Genomic DNA, 22,638 nt, shown 5'->3' with positions numbered 1-22,638 from the left:
TTAGTTTAATCAGTATTTGGGATGCATAATAGTAAAAGTGCCTCTACTTGATCAAAACAGACTATATGGAAAAGGGATTAGAAAATACCTGAATTTAACCATATTAACTCTGTTTTTATATTTTTTCAAAGATCTTCCAGTTTTTTTCGTTTCATATATTGATTTTCTGACTTAAGTTTGGCACTTACATTTTACTTAAACATAAAGCCATGACATCTCGATATTGTGAGTTTTGGTTTTCTTTTTCACTGACTCATGAAACATGTTTTAAAACAATTTGTATTTCTTGTAAACCGTATTATCTTTTTTATTTTTCAGGTATGGATTTTCGAATATGCGCTATATTGCTTCACTCATTAGTGGGGTTGGTATTTTCATGATGGGTGCAGGATTATCTTGGTATCATGGAATCATGGGATTGCTTAATCCACAGCCAATGGAATCCCTTCTATGGGTAATCTTTTTTTTTCCCCCCTCAGTTTTCAAGTAATATGAAATAGTGATTAAGTACAGTAGAATGCTTTGTCACATTGATGTTAAAGAAAGGGACTAACACATACCTTTTTGACTATAATACTTGGTTATGTATCTGTAGTTGTATTTTTTCAAACATGACTAGACATGACCTCTAAGTCCATATGATTCAGTGATGTTGAACCAAGAGTATCTCTGTAGGTACAATCATTAAGCACTGACTCCTTGGTTAAAATCTTGGGCAGTTCCATTCATTTCTCCAGTTACTGTTAAAGAACAAGAACATCTCTATTCATTTTTAGTCCCAAGAATAATCTATCAGTAATTAAAATAGACAGTCCCACACAGTCGTAAGTTGGAATTTTATTTAAAGATCTTTTTCTTTCACACGTGCAGATAGGAAGCCTATACTGGGTTAATGGTAGGATGGGAGCATGGTCACCTTCTGTATAATCCTACTTAGGACTTCTACCCTTCTCTTCTACTCCCTAGATTGCTCTGGCAGCATCAAAGGTAGGGATAGGGGACAGAAAAGTAAGACTTTACTGACAGCAGCATCATTTTGCAGTGGTTTCCTCTGGTCTTTGTAGATTCTTAAAGCTGCCTTTTTCTCTCATGGAAACTTCTTGGAGATTACCCTGCATGGCCACTCTGACTCTAGCTCTCTTGATAAACAGATTGGTCACGTGCCAGCCGCTGTCAGCTTCTGCATTTTGTGTAGTTCCAGATTGTTTCTGCTGAGGTTGCCTTGCATTTTCAAGAAGGCTCTTTGGGCAGCTGATCTCTTTTCAAAAGACTCGTACTTAGAATTCTGTGTTTGGACTCTGTGTGTTAAAACAGACATCTTTAATACCCTCTCAGTGAGGGTGTATTTTTTTTCAAACATAATTATTTACTCGACACAATATCAGTTAGTAGACTTGCCAATAAATTTATTTTTATATGTGCATTAGACATAGTTCACTGTAAACTCTAAACAGTAAGGGTGCACGTCCAGCTTTCTGAGCAATCTTAACAGTTAACAGCTTTCTCCAAAGAAATCTTCACTTTTGCTCTTAACCTTAGCTTTTCTTCATGGGCTAGTGGGTGTGGAGCTAGGAGTTGCAGAACCAGCCTAGGGCATCCTCTGTCCTGGCCTGAAGAGACGGAACAGCACCTCATTTTGGAATGTGGGAGAACTTATAACCTAATTTGTTCTCAACTGCAGTGAGTTTCATTTAACATCTTATTACACCTATGTACCGACACAATAACAAGCCTATTAAACTAGGCTTTTCCTACCATTTTTATTGACTGATTTCTTAGCATATAATTGAAATGAGCAGGTATATTTTCTCCATTCTGAAAAGTTTGGCCACTTTATAGATAACCTCGTTTGTCTGATTTGTACGGTATTACTTCATAGAGGCTAAGTGGTCAGTGAAAATTAGTTAAATTTTTGATTGTGTATAAGTTTTAAAGTTTCTAGAAGCTCTTCTTTCTGTCTTACTGTAACTAAATGAGGTTCCTTCATACTATGACTCTTGGTTAATATATAATGGTTAACATACCATAAACCAGTTTATGTTTATTAGATTTTGGAATCACTGGCTGATACATACTGTTTCCCTTTTTTGGGTGACAAGTGTATCTTAAATCCTTTCAGGAAAGAGATAGAAGGATTAAAAAAATTACTTAGACGTTTAGCTACTCTTTTAATTATGTTTTAGGTTGGCAGTAGGATTCAGTGGGAATAGCCTAGAATTAAAACTGGAAAACCCATATTTAAGTTTTTACCCTGGTATCATTTTTGTGTACTCAGGCAAATCACATAGCCTTGGGACATCTCAGTTTCCTTAGTAGAATTATGAGAGTGTTGGACTGGAATCAGAATTTTCCAAACTTCTGTTTCAGGGAAGCCTAGGGTTCCAAGAAGGAAATGTTGAAAATTCTACATGTGTTTGGTTTGGAGTACATTTAAAATTGTTTAAATTTGTGTTGCTAGGTTAACTGTTTATATACACCTTGGATTAAAGTTTTTTGAAATCTTTCATTAATCCAAGAGTATCCTGGAACTGCGAGGTAGATGGTGTTACCCGCCTCCCCCAAATTGATTACTGTTTATAACTGGTTATCTTTCTGAATCAGGATTGGTACTAGGCATCCAAACAAAATCCAGAAGTTACATGGGTATGGATGTGGATCTTACTGTATCCTGATATCCACACCCCAGATTTCAAATGTTTGTGTTCATTTTCAACTTCAGAAAAATTTTCATACCAATTAAGTAATTTTTTCATATTTTATATCAAGAATTTAACTTAGGTCACGGTATCACATTCTACAGAGAAGATAAGTTTAAAAAATGAGATGGCCATCAGATTTTTAACTTTTTTTTCCTTTTATGAAGATACACCATCTATCTCATTGTCCTCGTTTGAGCTGTTTCCCATCAAGATCCTGATCTGGCTAGGATTTCAATTTATGTTTCCGTTTTAAACATTATAAATTTTATGCATGAATCATTGTGATTCTTTAATGAAATATTAACTTATGCTTTAATACTTATTTTCTAGGCATATTGTATTTTAGCAGGATCATTAGTATCTGAAGGAGGTATGTACTGTCACAGTATCTCTTTATTCTTAATTTAGTAATATATATTCAGCAGTCCACTCTTATAAATTGCTAAATTCCATTGATTAAAGAAAAACTAGAAATAGGAATCTACTTTGAGGAAGTAAATTCTTTGTATAATATGGTTATTCCTATAATGGGTGGGGGCAAGGGAAAACCTTTTTGTTTTTGAGTATTTTATCGTAATACTCAGAACATTTGGAGCGAAGTATAAAAACATAACTATATATTGAGTTTTTAAAAGTCGGGTTTTAGTAGTGTTAGTCACAGAAAGGTCACTCTTTGCAATAAAATATTTCAAAGTTTCTGCAAATTTCATCTGTAGCAGTTCTATGACAGAGAAGTACTGACATCATGTGGGAAACTGCCTGACTCATTGCTGAATTCATAGTGTGCTTACTTCCAAAACGTTGTCATTTGCTATGCATAGTGTTCCCTTCAACAGTCTGTAAAATGGTGATAACACTACCTGCCTCAAAAGGTTGGGAGGGTCAAACGTAAATGTGCTTAGCATGCTGCCTGCCAACCAGTTGCTGTCCAATAAATTAAGGTCATTAGGTTGTAGTCAAGAAATTAAAATTATTACGGTTTAGAAATATGGGGAATACTAGAAATTCATTGTAATGTGATGATTTTCGGAGTCTTGATAATGACTAGTTAATAGAGGACTTTTCTTTATTGACAACCCTGGCATTAAAAGTGTTGTGCCTCTTTAGTTTGAGAAGCCATCTTTAAAGCTGGGAGGCATGAAGTTTTTTCCTTGCTGATATGAATGCTTTTCTTTCAGCAACACTTCTCGTTGCTGTAAATGAACTTCGTAGGAGTGCTCGGGCCAAAGGAATGCCATTTTATAAATATGGTATGTATTTTAGTTGTCCTATTCTTTTTTTTTTTTTTTTAATTTTTTTTTAACGGTTATTTATTTTTGAGACAGAGAGAGACAGAGCATGAACGGGGGAGGGGCAGAGAGAGAGGGAGACACAGAATCCGAAACAGGCTCCAGGCTCTGAGCTGTCAGCACAGAGCCCGACGCGGGGCTCGAACTCACATACCGCGAGATCGTGACCTGAGCCGAAGTCGGACGCTTAACCGACTGAGCCACCCAGGCGCCCCTTAGTTGTCCTATTTCATTCACCTCCTTTATTTTTTAAAATTGCCTAGTGCTGTTTCTTTTTTCCTTATAGATGTGTACAAGATATATCTCAATGTCTTCCTGTGTGACTCTTACAATATATACGGTCTCTTTTAAAAAGAGAAATGTAGTGTGATATGAACGTGAATACTTTGTATTTTAACTTAAGTGAACTATGATATTTCTGTATGTACTTATATTATTAGAGAAAGTAAAAAAAAAAGTAATTTGACTTTAAATTTGTTACTGTCAACATTTAAACCATGAAGTCATGTTTACATTGAACAGGATGTTTAAAATCAGGATCTCATACATTTTTGTCTTAATTTATATCTTAATTTTGAATGGATACTTATTAAAATGTTACCTGATAGTATCAAATTAGGATTTCAGAAAATTTATTTTCTTGTCTGTACCCCAACCGATTAAGTAATGGAAAGTCGTGATCCTAGTACAAATGTTATATTACTGGAGGATACTGCAGCAGTCTTGGGAGTAATAATAGCAGCCACGTGTATGGGCCTTACTTCTATAACAGGTAAGTATTTCATAAATTACAGGTGATTTATTTGTAGTACTTAAGTAATTGTCTAATATGTGGGTATTTTCTTTTATATCACTGAATAATTTAAACCAATAGAGATTGTTAAATACTAATTCCATACTAACCATTTATTTGTATAAGACAATTAAGATAGCAAAAGTCTTCAGATGTCTCTCTTAGAAATTTTCTTTGTTTGAAATACAGAAAGGCTGTTAATAGAGCATTTCTATAATGTGCTTAACCTTCCTAGATGTGCCTTAATAAATTATGCAAGTACTCTGAGCTTCCTATTGATATTTGGCCTAGTGACCTTGTAGGTTTATTAAGATGATATATGGGAGAGAACTTTAATAAACCCTAAAGTTCAAATAAATATGTATCGTGGCTCTTGTTCATTTGTCTTCCATTGTTAGTGCCAATAACAACTGCTGTTGCTTTCCTGTTTCCTGGACTCTCTAGTTGCATTTATCCTCATTTTGGTAACTAGTTAAGTGTTTGGAAGACCAGTACAGATAAATAAGAAGACAGAAAAATCATTTTTAACTTCTAAAACAACCATTTAGTATAAAAAAACTAAATTTCTGAGCTTACAGTTCTCTCAGAATGGAACTGCTTCCATTTTTACCCATTTGCCCTTGCATACTTGAAATAATTGTAGGTGGTAAGCTTCCATGCTTCTGCAGTGTTTCTTAAAATAGTTGGAAATATGAATGGATCTTTCTTACTTTGAATGTACATTTTAAGACTAGACCAGCATTCTCTAATGTTCACTGTGATCCAGAATATTTGCATTGTTCTTCCAATTGACCTTCCCATTTTAGACATTTCTTAGACAAATTATTACTTAGCAAAATTTTAGGCTTAAGGAAAGTGAGACTTGATGAATAAGTCAACTGTTAATAGATTTTCTTTTACAAATAATAAAAACCAGTCGGATCAAACTTATACAAATTTTAGTTTTTAGAGTTTCACGTTGTTTTAATTAGCTAGGTTAATTCATTTAAATTAAATAACATGCCAAGAAATCAATAAAACATTTTCCAACTAATATTTCTGTGTTTTCTGAAGGATTATTTATATAGGTATATTTTTAAATAAAAATAATGATGTAAATTTGTATTTTTAAAGAGCAGTATTTGATTTTGAACTCTGTAATTACAAGCTTCCTAGTGGATTATGTTTTACAAGTGGGTCATTTCCAGCACTGTAGTACAGATTAGTCATTTTACTTTTTAGTGTTATATTTTGACTAAATGTTAGTAAAGCTAGTGTGTAAATTGACATTTTTTTTAGTAAAATGAATGTTTACCAAGCATATTAATTTAATACTAAATTTAATATTGATATTTGATCTTTGGAATAAAAAACGTTTAATCATAAAAGTCTTGTATGTTAAGTTTATTAGGAAAATTTTAAATATATTTATTGATGTCTGATAATCAGCTCTTCTCATTGGTTCTGGGAGAGAATTAAGTCCTAACAAACTAAGGCAAACTTTAGAATCAGAATCACCTGGAGGGCTTGAGAAGACAATGAATGCCAGTCCCAACTCCAGAGTTTCCAATTCAGAGTCTTAGGTGAGGCCTAAGGACTTGCATTTTTACCAAGTTCTCAAGTGATGCTGATGCTGCTGATTAAGGAACCGTACTTTGAGAACCACTGCTCTAAGGTACCTATAGCATGCAGTGAGTTAACTTTTCTCCTTTGTATCTAGAATGATACTAGCTATGCATCATCCTTGAGTGAATGAGAAGAGTGATCCATATCATTTTTTGTATGGCTTAATTTTCTCACAGAACCTTGATAAGAAAAAGAGACAAAAAATGTTTTGTTTTGTTTTTCAGCTTTTGATCTCCCAATTATTTTGTCAACATGGGACAGGAAAAGTGCTATTAATATATCAAAAAGAAATGGGCTCTATTATATTATTAATATGTATATGATATCTCTAAAATGCTCTGGACCCTCACTCATGTAATGACCAGATGCAAGAAAACAGATCTTAAATAATTAAACAGCCTGATACTCCTATGTAGTGTGAAGCACATTGTAGCATCCCCATTTTGTAGTATAGTAAACCTGTTGGGACAGTCATTAAAGGAATTCAGAATGAATTTTGGGTCCCTTGATTTACTAATTCTGGTTCTTTACTCACTAAAGCTGATTGAAATAATAGAAAATGTTAATTTACTTGAGGGTTGATGGGGGGTGGGAGGGAGGGGAGGGTGGGTGATGGGTATTGAGGAGGGCACCTTTTGGGATGAGCACTGGGTGTTGTATGGAAACCAATTTGACAATAAATTTCATATGTTGAAAAAAATAAAAAGAAAAAAAGAAAATGTTAGTTTACTGACTTCTTATGTACTTTATTTAGGTAATCCCCTGTATGACAGCCTAGGTTCTTTGGGTGTGGGCACGTTACTAGGCATAGTCTCTGCGTTCCTCATCTACACTAACACAGAAGCACTCTTAGGGCGATCCATCCAGCCAGAGCAAGTACAGCGGCTGACTGAACTCCTGGAGAACGACCCATCAGTAAGGTCAGCTTATTCCAGTGATGCTGCTAATAAGGTTTACAAAAACGCGTTATGAAATTTGTCAGTTTTTGCTTCACATATTTCAGTGTCCTGTTGTTAGGTACATGTGTATTTATAATTTTGCATATGTTGTTTATAAAATCTAAAAAAGAGCTATAAGTAAAAAAGATGCACTGTGGCAGATTTGAAATTTTCTGGAAGAGTGAAATCTGTAGATTAAATTGGTAGAAAAAATAAATGTTAGTAATCCAGAAAGTTCATACAGTTTTTTCAGTTATCTATCACTGTGTGCAAATTACTTCAAAACTTAGTGATTTAAAACAACATTTGTTACCTCACAGTTGGTGTGGGTCAGGTATGGTTTACCTGGGTCCTGAACTTAGGTTTCTTATAAACTGCAGTCAAAATTGTGGTTTATATACACAATGGAATACTACATGGCAATGAGAAAGAATGAAATATGGCCTTTCATAGCAACGTGGATGGAACTGGAGAATGTGATGCTAAGTGAAATAAGTCACACAGAGAAAGACAGATAACCATATGTTTTAACTCTTATGTGAATCCTGAGAAACTTAACAGAAGACCATGGGGGAGGGGAAGGAAAAAAAAATTGAGGGAGCCAAACCATAGGAAACTCTTAAAAACTGAGAACAATCTGAGGGTTGATGAGGGGTGGGAGGGAGGGGAGGGTGGGTGATGAGTATTGAGGAGGGCACCTGTTGGGATGAGGACTGGGTGTTGTATGGAAACCAATTTGACAGTAAATTTCATATTTAAAAAAAAAAACAAAAAAAACAATGCAGTCAAAAGGTGTTGGCTGGGACTGGAGTCATCTCCTGGGGAAGGATCTTCTTCTAAGCCCGCTCATGTAATTGTTGAGAGAATTTAGTTCCTTACTACATGGGTGTCTCCCACCTGGCCTCTTGCTTCATCATAGTATGCAAGATGAGAAGGCAATAGATACTGAGTGTGGACAAGATGAAGTCACAGATCGTCATCTAATCTTGGAAATGATAGCTCCTCACTTTGCCATGTTCCCTTGTTTAGGACAAGTCTAGCCCACATTGAAGGAGAGAGGATTGCACAAGGACTTGAGTACAGGAGGTGGGGCTTATCGGGAGCCATAGTAGACACACTGCTGATCACAAACACTTTTCTATCCAGTTAGTTCTGTATAAGTACATAAGGAAAAGGTATAGCTGCATATTTTCATTAGCTGCAATTTAGTATTAGTCAAATAATGAAATTTTTAAATGTGTTGTTAAGACTGAGGTAGGTATACTTTTTTAAAAAGAGTAAATTATATAGTTTCTTGCCTTTCTGGACAAGTTTTGTTTCATTTTGGGCATATATAATTTTATAAATATTAAATGTTATTTTCATCCTAGTTGATAAATATACTTCTTTATTTCTATGGCTAAAGAATTTTAGACTCAATATTTAGTAACTTGCTCAGGATCACTCAGAAATTAGAGTCAAATGTTTTAAGAGTATTTGGAGTCTCATTTAAATTTGTTTTCCCAGTAGCTCTGTCTATCCCCAGGATTAACTGTTTTCTATTGTTTTATATATCCTGTAAAGAAAAGATGTTAATAGTGGTTACCATAGAAAGAAAAGACTTTCTCATTAGTTTCCTAAGGAAGATTGATTAGGGTTAGGGCAGGCAGAAGGGATGAAAAGCAGTTATGACACTTGAACATCTGCTTCTCTTTCTGAAGATCTGGAGGGGAAATCCTGCCTCTGCTGTTGACTAGCTGAATTACCTTAGGCAAGTCACTTAGGTCCCTCTGGGAGTGTTGTATAATCTGTAAAGTAAATTTCATTCATTAAATGCCTTACATGTAGTTGCTACAGTATTAAAATTTTATGTATGTGTTGGTTCATTACTCCCCATATCAATCCCATGAGGTAGTTATTATTAACCTCATTCTGATAGTATTTTTACAGTGGTATCAAGACTTGTAAAGAAGCTTTTGGGAAAAAGAAAAAAGGATTATGAGATGAAATAACATGGTAGAAAAGCAATTTAGAGTTGATTGTTTTTAATCCACCAACTATATAATTCACAACATTTATAAAACTATAATATTTATAAAGTTTGCATCTTTGTATGCATTATGAAAAAATAGCTAAATGCGCATTTTTTTGGATATTGATATATGGCACTTGATGGTGAACACTCTGAAAGCCATCTTGGTCCATTTTTATCACTGATGGGAAAAAACAAGAAATCTGCACTTTGTGCTATTAAAATATATATGTGCGTGTATATAAATTTGTATCCGTTGTTATTGATTACAGGGCAATTCATGATGTTAAAGCCACAGATCTGGGATTAGGGAAAGTAAGATTTAAGGCAGAAGTAGATTTTGATGGACGAGTTGTTACAAGATCATATTTAGAAAAACAAGATTTTGACCAAATGATGCAGGTAAGTTTATGTATTTATTGTTTTCTTATATAGCCAAGGGTTACAAAAATTAAATTTTTAAGTAAATAAAATAAAACTGTTACAGGTCTTAAAATCACTTCAGCCTTCAACTTCTTAGGGTTCCAAAATCAGACAAAACCCTTTTATTTACTGTACATTGGGTCAGAGACAGCAGAAGAGCAAACCTACTATTCCAGTGCTTGTTACATGCCAGGCATTTTATGTATGTTGTCTGATTTACTCTCAACAGCGCTGTGATGTAAAGAAATAATATTTTCAATTTTATACATAGGCACATTGAGACACAGAAAGATTAATTAACTTGCCTAAAATTGCAGAGCCACAGTAGGAGACAGATATGAATTTAGATCTCTGACTCCAAAACCCATGCTTTTTAAAATTAGAATTAAATTTAAAAGAGAATTTACAGAGGATAATATAATGAACAGTGCACAGGTTACCACTTGCCTTTGTCAAATCCTAACATTTTATTGTACTGTATTTACTTAGAATTAAAAACAAGGAATTGTTATAAAAACGGGTGAAGCTTTGGTTTTCTCCTTTTAGATCCCATTCTCCTTCCTCCATCCCTAGAACTAAAAATTGTTTTGAATTTAGTACTGTCATTTCCATTCAGTTTTTATACTTTTCAGCATATTTTTCTTAACATAGTAGTATATAGCAGCATGTTGGATATTTAAAAATTGATATAAATGGTATACTGTCTGATTTCCTCTACAGTTTGTTTAACAGCATGGTTGTGAGATTCTCCCATATTAATATATACATATACCTCTAGTTAATTTATTTTAATTGCTATCTAGTATTCTCTAATGAATCTGTTGTAATTAATTTATCCAGTCTCCACTTGGGCATTTCTGTCCACAGTGTCATTCTCATACATTTCCTTGTTCACCTATGCGAGAATTTCTTTAGAGTAGTGCACAGCTAGATTTAAAATAGATGGGCTATTGAGTAAACTTACCCTCAGCTTCCCTAGGTCTTGGCAAATTGTGTAAAGTGTGTCAGTTTAACTTCCATCATTAGTATATCAGAGTTTCTATTATTTTACATTCTTACTAGGTGGTATTATATTGACAGTTTTTAAATTGTTGTCATTATGATAAATATGAGAATTACCATTTATATTTAATTATAATTTATATTCCCCCTGGTAGTAGTAACGAGGTTACTAAGCACTGAAATTTATTAACCATTGGGATTTCCTCTACTTGCTTGTTTATTTAGTTAATTTCTGTTCTTCTGACAGATTTATAAACATTTTATTTGTAATATGCTCGACACGAATCCTTCCTCAGTTGTGTATACTAGTTTGTGATTTACTGTTTCACTTTGTTGTACAGAAGGCTTAATGCATTTTTAAACTTTATGTTAAATTTGTAATCTTTTTCTCTAGGCTTTTTATTATCTTGTTCAAGAAATCCTTCCTTTTCCCAGTATCATAAAAATATTCTCCTTTTTCTCTAAAAATATTGTGGTTTGTTTTCTACTCATAGGTTTTTAATTCACTTAGAATTGTTTGTTTTTTTTAATGATTTGTGGTCGGGATTTAATACTTTTTTCCTATAGAAAAATAATTGCCCCGGCACTATTTATTGAATAGTCTGTTCTGTTCCCACTGATTTTGGTAAGCTACCTCTGTGAAGTATTATACTCAATTTTTTGTTGAATTAAATTGTTTCAGAACTAGGTCATCCATCGCCTATTGTGTGAAAGTTTTTCATTTTCATCAAACTTAATGGTGTTACGATTTTTTAAAGAAATCATCAGTGTACTACTATGATTTTTTTTAAAGTTATTTTGTTTTTCTGCTTTCATTTTCTTTATAGGAAATTCAAGAAGTGAAAACTCCTGAAGAACTAGAAACCTTTATGCTTAAACATGGAGAAAATATTATTGATACTTTAGGAGCTGAAGTAGACAGACTTGAGAAGGAACTGAAAGTAAGATGTCTTCGTAATAGTAATAATGCCACCTGTTTTTGAGTACATATGCTGTGTCAGACACTGCTGATTGCATCCCGTGTATGCATTTACCTTCTTAGTAACCCCATGGTGTATGACTGGTAGTTGTGAACCAGAAAAATTACTGGGTTAGAGAAGTTGGGTAATTTACTCAAGGAAGGTAAGGAATTGGGATTTGAACCTTTGTCGTTCAATTCCAAAATCTGTACCTTCAACCACTATTCTATACTGCTTGCTTAGTTTTCCGAAATAGTCAAAGATTTTTTGTTTTGAAATAAAAATATTTTGTAAGTTTCTAGAGAAAGATAAAAGGGAAACTTCAGATTTTGTTCAAAAGTTTGAAAAAATAGAATGTGTCCTTGAGCATACACATCAATCTTCCTTTTACTCCATCTGTCATTTTATATTTCCTTTTTGCTTCTGTTCAGTTGGAGATCATTACAATCTATTGGTTTTTTACTGAAGTATTACCTGATAAGAGTATCTTTTTTTTTTTTTTTAAATGTTTATTTTTGAGAGACAGCACGAGCAAGGGAGGGAGGGCAGAGAGAGGGAGACAGAATCTGAAGCAGGCTCCAGGCTCTGAGTTGTCAGCACAGAACCCGGTGTGGGGCTTGAACCCACGAACTGTGAGATCATGACCTGAGCCGAAGTCAGACACTTAACCGACTGAGGCACCGAGGCACCCCCTGATTAGACTATCTTTAAACATGTCTCAGTGTTTTCAGATTGTCTTTCATTGGCTCTTGAGTTCAAGTTTTTGCAATAAATAAAACTTATAAAAGATCTTTGACATACATAGCTTGTTGAGGGGAACACATCTTTCTTGATGTTGACCGTTCTTTTGTTAAAAACTGAAGGGAAATAGGGGTGCCTGGGCGGCTCAGTCAGTTAAGCATCCGACTCTTGATTTTGGCTCAAGTCATGATCTAGGGTCATGAGATAGAGCCCCATGTGTGGCATTTCACTGGGCATGGGGCCTGCTTAAGTATGTACATGCTCTCGCTCTCTCTCTCTCTCTCTCTCTCTCTCTCTCTGTCTTAAAAAGAAAAATATTGAAGGGAAGAATTTCTATCACTACTTACTATCTTTTCTTTTAGACTCTAGATATCTGATCACATTAATAGGACATCAAATAATACAATTTTGTTTATGTTAATATTATAGTTTACAACATGATTTTCAAGTTTTAGAGGAGCAATTCTCAATTATTTTGGTCTTCAGATTCTTTACATTTTTAAAAATTATTGAGGACCCAAACAGCTTTTATTTATTCAAATTATAATACTTTATTGATATTTACCAAATCATAAATTAAAACTGAGAATTTTAAAAATATTTATTCATTTCATGTTAATATAAATAATATTTTAATGAAAAATAACTATAGTTTCTAAAATGAAAAAAATAGAAGAGTGATATTGTTTCACATTTTTGCAAAAATCTAAGACCGCTGGATTCCCATATCTGCTTCTGCATTTATTCTGTTGACATACATTGTTTCGGTTGAAGGATATAAAGAAAAGGGAGTAGTCTTTGTAAGTATTCTTAAAGCCTTTTCAGATAATTGTGGTATTCTTATGTGATGTTAAACCCATACCTGACACCTGGTAGCCTCTTAAAGCTTAGTTGCAGTGTGGAATCTGAAACCATATCAAAGAACTTTCCACATAACTGTTTGTGAAGTTAAGGGACGCAGTTCACAAGATCACCCTCCTTTCTGGCACCAGTTACAAAGTTCAAGGGATTCCTCCTATCATCCTAGGTTTGATAATTCACAAAAAGGACTCACAGAACTCACTGGTTGCTTTTATACTCCTGGTTATGGTTTATTACAGTGAAAGGAAGGCTTAAAACTAGCCAAGGGAAGAAGGGCACAGGAGAGAGTTCTAAACACAGTTTCAGTTGTCCTCTCCGCTGTGGAGTCATGGACACTGTTACTTTCCTGACAATGATGTGTGGCAGTTTGCAGAGTATTAATCAGGGAACCTTAACTGAGCGTTGGTGTCCAGAGATCTTACTGGGGCTCCGCAGTTGACTGCTAAGTGGTCAACCTTTCATCTCTAGCCACTCCAAGGAATAGCTGACACTTTTAGTCTCTAGTCCCATTTGGATATATAGCGGATATTGTGTGGCCAAAGATAAACAAAGGCAAAATTTTCAGCCAGGACATTCCAAGGGCCTAACAATCACCTCCCAGTAGCCAAGGGCAAAGGCCAGACCTCTCTTGGAGTATGGTTAATTATCTACTATACACTATTAAAATTTGTTGGTCTGTCTTTGTACTCTGGATGGATCTCTTAACCCATGCATGATTCCAGAATGTTATGATTTGGCCATTTGGGAAATACTAACTCACTGAATTTATGTACATCTTTCAAATGGTGACACATTTCTAAGTATTCGGAAGCTGTCAGGGTCATGGTGGTAGATACAAGTTTTTCAGCATTCTAATATTCATTTGAAAGCTTGCATTTTACCATTAGCAACAAATACTGTTGTTTTCCTTGAAGTAACAGATTCATTTTGTTCATTTTTTAAGAAGATCCCTGCCAAATACCCAATTTGAATAACCATAGTTTGTTCATTTTTCTTTCAAGTAAAAATGGGGTTTACTTAGATAAGCTCACTTTTTTTTGTTGTTGTTGTTAAGAAGGCTCCACCCTCAAGGTAGGGCTTGAACTCACGACCCACGACCCTGAGCTCAAGACTTGCATGCTCTACCAACGGAGCCAGCCAGGCGCTCCTACATGGTGTTATGTAAACAAGCATCTGATTTAGCTCATAACTCCAGCTCGTCCCAGAGTGCTTCTCTTTGTGACCTCAGACCTCAGTGTGAAGCAGGAAGGTCTAAGAATACTCCCCATTTCGTCACAGAATATTTTAAAAAGTGTACTCAGGCGTTGAGGCTTAATAAACCAATGTTTTTACTACTTCATGAAGGACTTTTTAAAGTGAAACTGGCTTTTTTTTTTTTAATGTGTCTGCCAGTAAAGGAACACAATGACTCCATATAATATGAGTTGGGTGGCAGTTGCCTTGAATTGTGCAAAGATGCCATCAATTTTATCTACCATTGCTTTTATGTCGTCAGAGGAAATACCAGCATAGTAAAGGCAAATAACATCAGCGTTATGAAAATAGCTTTGACCTTGGAGTCTCCCTTGAAAAGGTGTCAGAACCTTTGGACCACACTTTGAAAGTCACTTTTCCAAATATAACGCAAGATGATTCTTTTTGTGCAGGGTGACACAAGAATGAATAAACTTTGCTTTTCCATTCTATCTTTTTTAAAAAATTTCCCTGGAAAGGATAAAATAATGAGCTTTTAGACTAAATCTTTATTTTAGCTTTACTCTGTAATAGAAACAATAAGTCAGAAGCCAGATATGAGAATAATTAACAAATTGGTCATTCTTAACTATATTTACTCTTATCACAATCAGATAAATTTATTGGTTTTGTTTAGCTTTGTGCTTTAATTAGAAGCTATTAAATCTTTAACGCACTGAACTAACTCATGTGTTTCTGAATTATATAAGACTTTCAAACCAGGAAGCAAAGTTTAACCCATACTTTCAGGTTAGAATCCTCTCTAAGGTAATAAGGCATAATTAATGTTAAAGAAAAGTTCTTCATAATTTAGGAACTAAACCAGGAGAGGGCATAAATGTAATTCTTTTATCTTGTTTTGAAAATAAGCTGGTCATCTTTTGAAAACTAAAACTTTGGCATATTCCCTTTTTTAGTATCTAAGCATGGTTGTCTTCTCAATTTAAATTTGAATAATTATTGAATCACTTTGGAAAGTCACACTCAATAATAAAATTCGGTCTAGCCATCTCTATTGAGTGATGCCATTTATCTGATAATTATTAGAATAGATACTATTTTTGGCTAAAATCTATAACCTGCATAGTTCCTTTTTTTTTTTCTTCAAATTTTAATGAGAGAGAGTGCACAGCAGGGGAGAGGGGCAGAGGGAAAGAGAGAGAAAAAAATCCTAAGCAGGCTCTACATTCAGTGTGGAGAATGACACGGGGTTCAATCCTATGACACTGGGATCATGACCTGAGTCGAAATCAAAAGTCAGATTCTCAGCTGATTAAGCCACCCAGGCGCCCTTACAACTTTGCATAGTTCTATGTAAAAACATTAAAAATAATAGAAGCTAATGTATATTATAGAAGCTAATCGCATAGTATAAATGTGAAATATATATGAAGTTCTTTGAACTGTTAACTAAAATTTTTTTGCTTTACCTCTATATTTCAGTCTTCTTCTATGAAGTTTTTTATGTTTGGGAAGCAGTAATTCTATGGGAAATTAATTCAGTGGGATGATGCCATAGTATTTGCAAATTCCTAATAAGTAGTATTCCGGTTAAATGCTGTGCCCTTTACTCTGTCTTTTGCTTCTTGAATTGCATCCTCCTGTAGCATTTTTTTGAGTCTGCAACATTATAAAATTACACTAGTTGCTTCTTATCTCTCTAAAGTATGAGTGTTGAAATAAATTTGTGCCATGTAAAATGTTCTAATTCAAGTTGAATAGTGCCTGGAACATAATAAATCAATAAGTATCTGTAGAACAAATGAATGAAAATTACAAATTGAGCACCAATTATTGATTTTCAGCTCTGTTTATTCAGTTTCTGCTATATACACATGATATCTTATTAGGCACTAAACATTAAAATCTAAGGATATTAATCCTATTTTTTTTATTCATATTGTGCCTGTCTTCGTATTTGGCACATTTCATGTTAGGAATTTGATAATTTTCTCTCAAAAAACTTGATTTTAAAACAGAGTACATCAAATTTTTACTTTCTTTTTCTTTTTTCTTAAAGTTTATTTATTTTTGAAAGACAGGGCACAAGCTGGGGAGGCATAGAGAGAAAGGGAGACACAGTCTCTAGGCTCTGAGCTGACAGCTGATGTAGGGCTCGAACTCACAAACCATGAGATCATGAGCTGAAGTCGGTCACTTAACTGACTGAGCCACCCAGGTGCCTCAGTTTCTTTTTCTTGAGATTAGATTTTTTTTTTGGTACACATTTTACATATAGTGGTTTTTTTAGGCAGAATAATTTCAAATTTTCCATTAATACCTAAACTTTTTAAAGTCATATTGGGATGGGTTAGGGTGGATTGGAAAGAGAAAATAAAATTCAGTTTCATTTCTGTTAGAGGAAATATTTTTTTATTCTGTATTGAATTTAAGGAATTCTAGAAAAGAGCAAATAGTTTAAGGTAAAGAGAAAATTGAGAACAAAAGTGTACCCCCATGTTTGGGGGGCCCCTGGCCACTCTCATATTAGTATCCAAGAGGAGAGTACCCCCAGGTATACCGGAACAAAACTAGTCATAAGAAGAATGCCAGTGCACACTCAATAAAATGCTCTAGTTGGAGCTAAACTCTAGTGTTATATCAGATTCTTGCCTTTATAATTGAATTCCTTTGAGTAATATGCAAATGTTCCTAATCCTGACTGATTATCAGAATCACTTAGAAGAGCTTTTCCCCATGTTGGTTGATTGGTTTAATATTTACTAATAATCTCTACATCCAGCATCGGCCCGAACTCATGACCCCAAGATCAAGAGTCGCATGCTCTTCCAACTGAGCCAGTCAGGCGCCCCTATTTTTATGATTTTTATCAAATAATATCAAAAAAATAATATACAGAGTTTATAAAGTCAAACAGAACTGAAAAGCTTATAAACAGAAGTATCACCTTCCTCACCATCCTCAGTCATGCTTAGAAGCAACCATTTTTAGTATTTCTTTTAGATTTACTGCCATATTTCTATAGGAAGATCTTAAACTGCTTCCACGTTATTTATCTCCTCTTTGATAGATGTAAGTTAGTTATATAGTTTTATATGTTCTCTCTGTCCTCCATTCTCATAATGTCATTATATTACATTTTATTACACTTTTAATCCCTCCCCCCACTCCCAGATTTAGGTGTCCTTCCTTTTTGTACCCATAAAGATACAACCCCAAGACCTTTACCTTGCTCTTTAAGTAGCAGACTGCTCTAAGTGCTGCTTACTTAACCTGTATTTCCTCACTGGACAGACGTTTGTTGAAGACAAGTACTGTTTTGTTTCCTGTTCATTGTTGTATACTTCAGTGCCTGGCATAGAATAGGAATGTAATAAAGATACTTTCTGTTGCTGAAGTTCCTTAAGCCGGCATTTAAAATTTTTCACAACCTGGTTTCTGCCTGCCTTTCCAGCCTCATTACTGATCCTGCCCTTTTTGCAACCCCTGTGGCTAACTATACCATATGACCAGTACACCCTTCTCCGGCTGACTTTGCTTGTATTGTTTCCTCTGTCTAGATGATGATCCTTGTCATCATCTATCTGGAAAACTCACTACTTTCAGGCCTTGTTTAGATACTCTCAGTGAAGTCTTAATACTCTCAGTGAAGTCTTAATCTCGTGAGTTAAAGTAATAGATCTGGCGGTTTTGTTCCCTGAGTTAGCGTTTCAGTGCATTCATTGTAATAGTTAGGAGCTTGAGGTCCAGAATGTATCCTGGCTTCGTCACTTAGTAGCTCATAACGTAGGTAGGTTAGTTAATTTCTTCAAACTTCAATTTTCCCATATATAAAATGGAAATAATTGAGTTATGAGGATTTTAAAACACACATGCACGTGAAGCCCCTTACTTAACATGGTACTTGACATAAGGGTGACTGCTTATTAAATGTTAACTGCTATTTTTATTAGCCGCAATGCTTTCACTTGTAGATGGTTACTGATACACTGGTCTTGCTGGCTAAACTGAGTCCCTCAAGGTCAAGAACAGACTTACTAATAATCATAGTTCCAGCTCCACTATTTAGCACAGTGTCTGCCACAAGACTATATGGGGTGTTGCTAAAATATATAAAATAAGTGAATGTCAGTTTATTTCTTCGGATTGTTACTGTTTTACAGTGATTTTCTTTTCACCACAAACGAGTGTATTTACAGTGCTTTGCAATGCTTGGCACATACTAGGTTCTTCATCCATTAATGTATTAACGAACATTTGGACAAACTCAGGGAGATGGGGCTACTTACCATATTGTTTATAGTGTGTAGTATTCATCTATTGATTTTTATCTTGCTAATATGCTACACTGAAGTCGTTTGACCAAATGTTGTCAGTGGCTTTAGTGATCTAACGGAATAAAAGGAAACAAAATTCAGTTTTGCTATGAATAATGTGGTGGTGATTTTTCCTTCCAGAAACGAAATCCTGAAGTTCGACATGTAGATTTGGAGATATTATAGATTTTATTGAATGAATCTCTTTGGAGGAAAGCCTTGGAAACAAGTCCGCGAGCCTGCTCTCCTGTACTGAAGGCGTCAGGGCCATTCAGAAGCTGTTTTTTTGAAGATGGAGGAAGTATTTAATGTGAAGGGCAGTTCAGCATCTACAGAATGACTACTTCATCCTTGTAAGGGACCTATTACAAGTTGAATCAATTTGGAAATCATGTTTTTATGTTTCAATAGAGAACATTTTAGTTACTTAAATTGTTCATAATTTTTCATTTTACTCTGTCAGGGTATATTGTATCTTGCGATCATGTTTCCTTTCTTCACATTTGTAAAAATAAGCATCATCCATAGGATTATGAGTTTTAATTTTGTTACCTTTGAAGATGTCACTCCATCAGAACCTGCCAATCTTGAACGTTCTGGTTAAATTTAGTTTTTAAATAGTCACTCTGTTTTTTCCTTACAGAATGTGGAAATTATTTCTACATGATTCTGCCCTGAGCATTAAGAGGAACACTCTCCTATCCTAGTTATCCATAAATGTTCATTCCAGAAACGGCTTAGTTACTGAATCGAAGGAGGACATTTCAGTCCACCTTTTAGGTTGTAGTAGTTGCCATTTTGTAAATTTCTTATCTCTCCTTTACTTTTTTCTTTATTTAGTTTAATTTTTCCAGTGTAGGAGATACAGAATAACCCGGGATGTTTCCATAGGCCAGTTTGATGGCTGGGGGTTTTTTTTGTTTTTTAACTGGCTTCAGTGCCATAATGTGTATTTACTAGGCGGTAATGCATTTATAAGCATTTTAAAATTCTGTAAAATGGACTAGAAATATTTATAATTTTACAGACGGGACAGCATTTTATTTTTAATTTATTTTAAAAGGCACTACTCATGTAAATCTGAACTGTGAGATATTTCTTGCTTTAAGAGAAAGAGAAGTAAATCTCTTATGCGGAAACTTGTGGCCATGATTTTGTATAATATCATAGTCAATAGTGTGTCTGTAACATGAGTTTCTTACAGTTATAAATGGGCATTTATCATAATATATGGTTAAAACATTATGTAAGTAAGTAGCTTTCTAGTGATAAGGTACCAAGGTGAAAAAACATACAATTCAGTAATGAAAAATTTAGTGCAAAACTACAGCTGTGTCTCCATTCATCAAAATAACTCATGCACTTTAAGTTGTTCAGGGTGGTAGTGAGCATTGTCCATGCAAGAGTTGTAGCTGGGTGATTCTTTGCTGGATAAGTGGGTGGTTGATGTAAGAACCTAACTACTTGTATGAGGTCAGTGGCTAAAAACTTAACTTAGATGGAAGTTTATGAATCACAGCAGATTGTAATGCTGGAAACAAAAAATAAACATTTGATTAAAGGGTTTGTAATGGTAGTTTTTTGATCCAAAAGTGTCATGTATTAGAAAATCATGAAAATTTATGTTGGTGTACATTTTTTTTACCTTTGCAGAGCATTTTGCGTATTGTACATTTTAAGTGAAATAACATTCCAGTTTTATTTTTGAAGATATAAAATTGTTATACACACACACACACAATTTGATTCTGGTTCTTATGGTCGCAAATTCTTCACTTTTTTTTTTTTAACTGTGTTTTACTCCTTATACTTCACTCTATACTGTTTATATCTTCTCTCCCCTTCCCACTTGCCATTTGTTAGTCCCATGTCACTGCCATATGGGAAGGTACGTGATTATATCCAATTTCCTCCTAGGAAAATTACTCTGAAAAATTCCACATAGCAAAAATAGGAATAATGAATTCATTTAGGAAAGAATGTCAAAGTTGGGATACAGAAGTTATTCCAAATGGTAGGTTTTTTAAGGATTCCCTAAAAGAAGCCAATGCCGGATATTTCCTTGAGTTTTCTAATCTGATTTTGACTGAGATCATACCTATTCTTAAATAATAATTGAAGGCTTCTGTTTCTGTCATTTCTTTCCAGCTCTGTTCTGCACTGATCTTGTAAAGTTTGTTTAACAAAATTTGACATAAAGAAGTACAGCATTATCTATGAATTTGAGTATTTCTATGGAATCAGGAAATGTATGCTATCACTGCCTTTTTTTTTTTTTTTTTCCTTTTAAACTAGAGTCAAATTTGAATTTTAAAACCAGGGAATTTGGACCTTCTTCTTTTTCTTTTCTTTTTTTTTGAAAGAGAGTGCATGAGAGAGAGTGGGGAAGGGCAGAGAAATAGGGAGACTGAGGATCTGAAGTGGGCTCTGTGCTGACAGCAGTGAGCCCAGTGTGGGGCTCAAACTCACAAACTGTGAGCTCATGACCTAAGCCAAAGTCAGACACTTAACTGAGCCAGCTAGGAGCCCCTGGGCCTTTAAAAATAAGAGAAGGGGCACCTGGGTGGCTCAGTCGGTTAAGCATGGACTCTTGACCTCGGCTCAGGTCATATCTCCTGGTTCCTGAGCTTGACCCCCTCGGGCTCTGCGTGATGGTGCAGAGCCTGCTTGAGATTCTGTCTCCCTCTCCCCCTGCCCCTCCCCCACTTGCTCTGTATCTCCTCTCAAAATAAATAAAAACAAACTTATAAATAGGGGCGCCTGGGTGGCTCAGTCAGTTAAGCATCTGACTTCAGTTCAGGTCATGATCTCGCGGGGTCTGAGTTCGAGCCCTGCGTCAGGCTCTGTGCTGACAGCTCAGAGCCTGGAGCCTGCTTCGGTTTCTGCGTCTCCTACTCTCTCTGCCCCTCCCCTGTTCATGCTCTGTTTCTCTTCCTCTCATAAATAAATTAAATAAATAGAATATCAAGTTCAGGTTTCTTGTTTCTGTGTTTTCCAAATTAATACTTTTGAGTCCTGACCTGATGCATACCATTTGAATATTTAAGCATGTAAATCTCAGTATATGCAAGGGAAATAGCTTCTGTGGTAGAATAATTGCGAAAGTAACGTTGGACAGTGAAGAGGGCAGTCATGGACCTGGGACTCCTACTTGTATTAAGCTGCATTTAGGAACTCAAAGGTGAAGATTGCTTGTTTTCAGCTCCGGCTGAGAGTGGATCTCTAATCACCTGTAAATAGCAGGCACCAAACTAGGTAAGGTGGCACATTTTTTAGACCAGGGCAGTGGGAGCATGAGGGATGGAAACTTATTTTTAAGTGGCCATCTTGGTGGCCAATAATAATACCTAATTCCAAGGACGGAGATTTCTGAACATGTACTGAAGAAACTGAGATAGGATTAGATTGGAAATTTTTCAAATTTTTTTCAAAAACAAAGTTAATCTCTGCCATACATCTTCCTACTCACACACCAAGTAACCCAGAATAACAAAATGGCGTAAGACTTGAATTTTGGGTATATGAATTTTAGTGTTACCTTAATTATCCCATAATTTGAAAAAAGCTTTTTGCTAAAATTGTACCATCTAAAGGAAATGACTTAAGTTTTAAATCTGATGACTTTTTGAGGTAGAATGCTGGGAACTACAGAAAATTACACAGGCATTTAGAATTTATACTGTCTTTCTTAGATTGCATTTGTCAGGCTTTGGCATCTCTTCTAAATGTGATGACCCCTAATTTGCCAAACTGTCAGAAGTCAGTGAAGCAAAGAATTGAAGGTAAAATGTTGATTCAAAGATTGTC

General features: G+C 34.9%; 1 protein-coding gene across 1 annotated transcript in view; it reads left to right on the top strand.

The window, feature by feature from the left end:
* SLC30A9 (solute carrier family 30 member 9) overlaps positions 1-20,397 on the top strand; it is an 84,758-nt gene extending 64,361 nt beyond the window's left edge. The window contains exons 11-18 of the mRNA XM_019413220.2: positions 319-454; positions 3,030-3,069; positions 3,878-3,949; positions 4,653-4,760; positions 7,141-7,306; positions 9,608-9,737; positions 11,588-11,701; positions 18,973-20,397. Of these exons, the coding sequence (XP_019268765.1) occupies positions 319-454; positions 3,030-3,069; positions 3,878-3,949; positions 4,653-4,760; positions 7,141-7,306; positions 9,608-9,737; positions 11,588-11,701; positions 18,973-19,017 (811 nt within the window). The 3' untranslated portion in view covers positions 19,018-20,397. The remainder of the gene's footprint in view (positions 1-318; positions 455-3,029; positions 3,070-3,877; positions 3,950-4,652; positions 4,761-7,140; positions 7,307-9,607; positions 9,738-11,587; positions 11,702-18,972) is intronic.
* The last annotated feature ends 2,241 nt before the right edge of the window (positions 20,398-22,638 follow it).

The sequence above is a fragment of the Panthera pardus genome, unplaced genomic scaffold (assembly GCF_024362965.1).
Source record: "Panthera pardus isolate Hobbes unplaced genomic scaffold, ASM2436296v1 HiC_scaffold_13, whole genome shotgun sequence".
Classification (NCBI taxonomy): Eukaryota; Metazoa; Chordata; class Mammalia; order Carnivora; family Felidae; genus Panthera; species Panthera pardus.
Note: the sequence above shows the minus strand (reverse complement) of the source record. Positions and strands in the feature narration are given on the sequence as shown.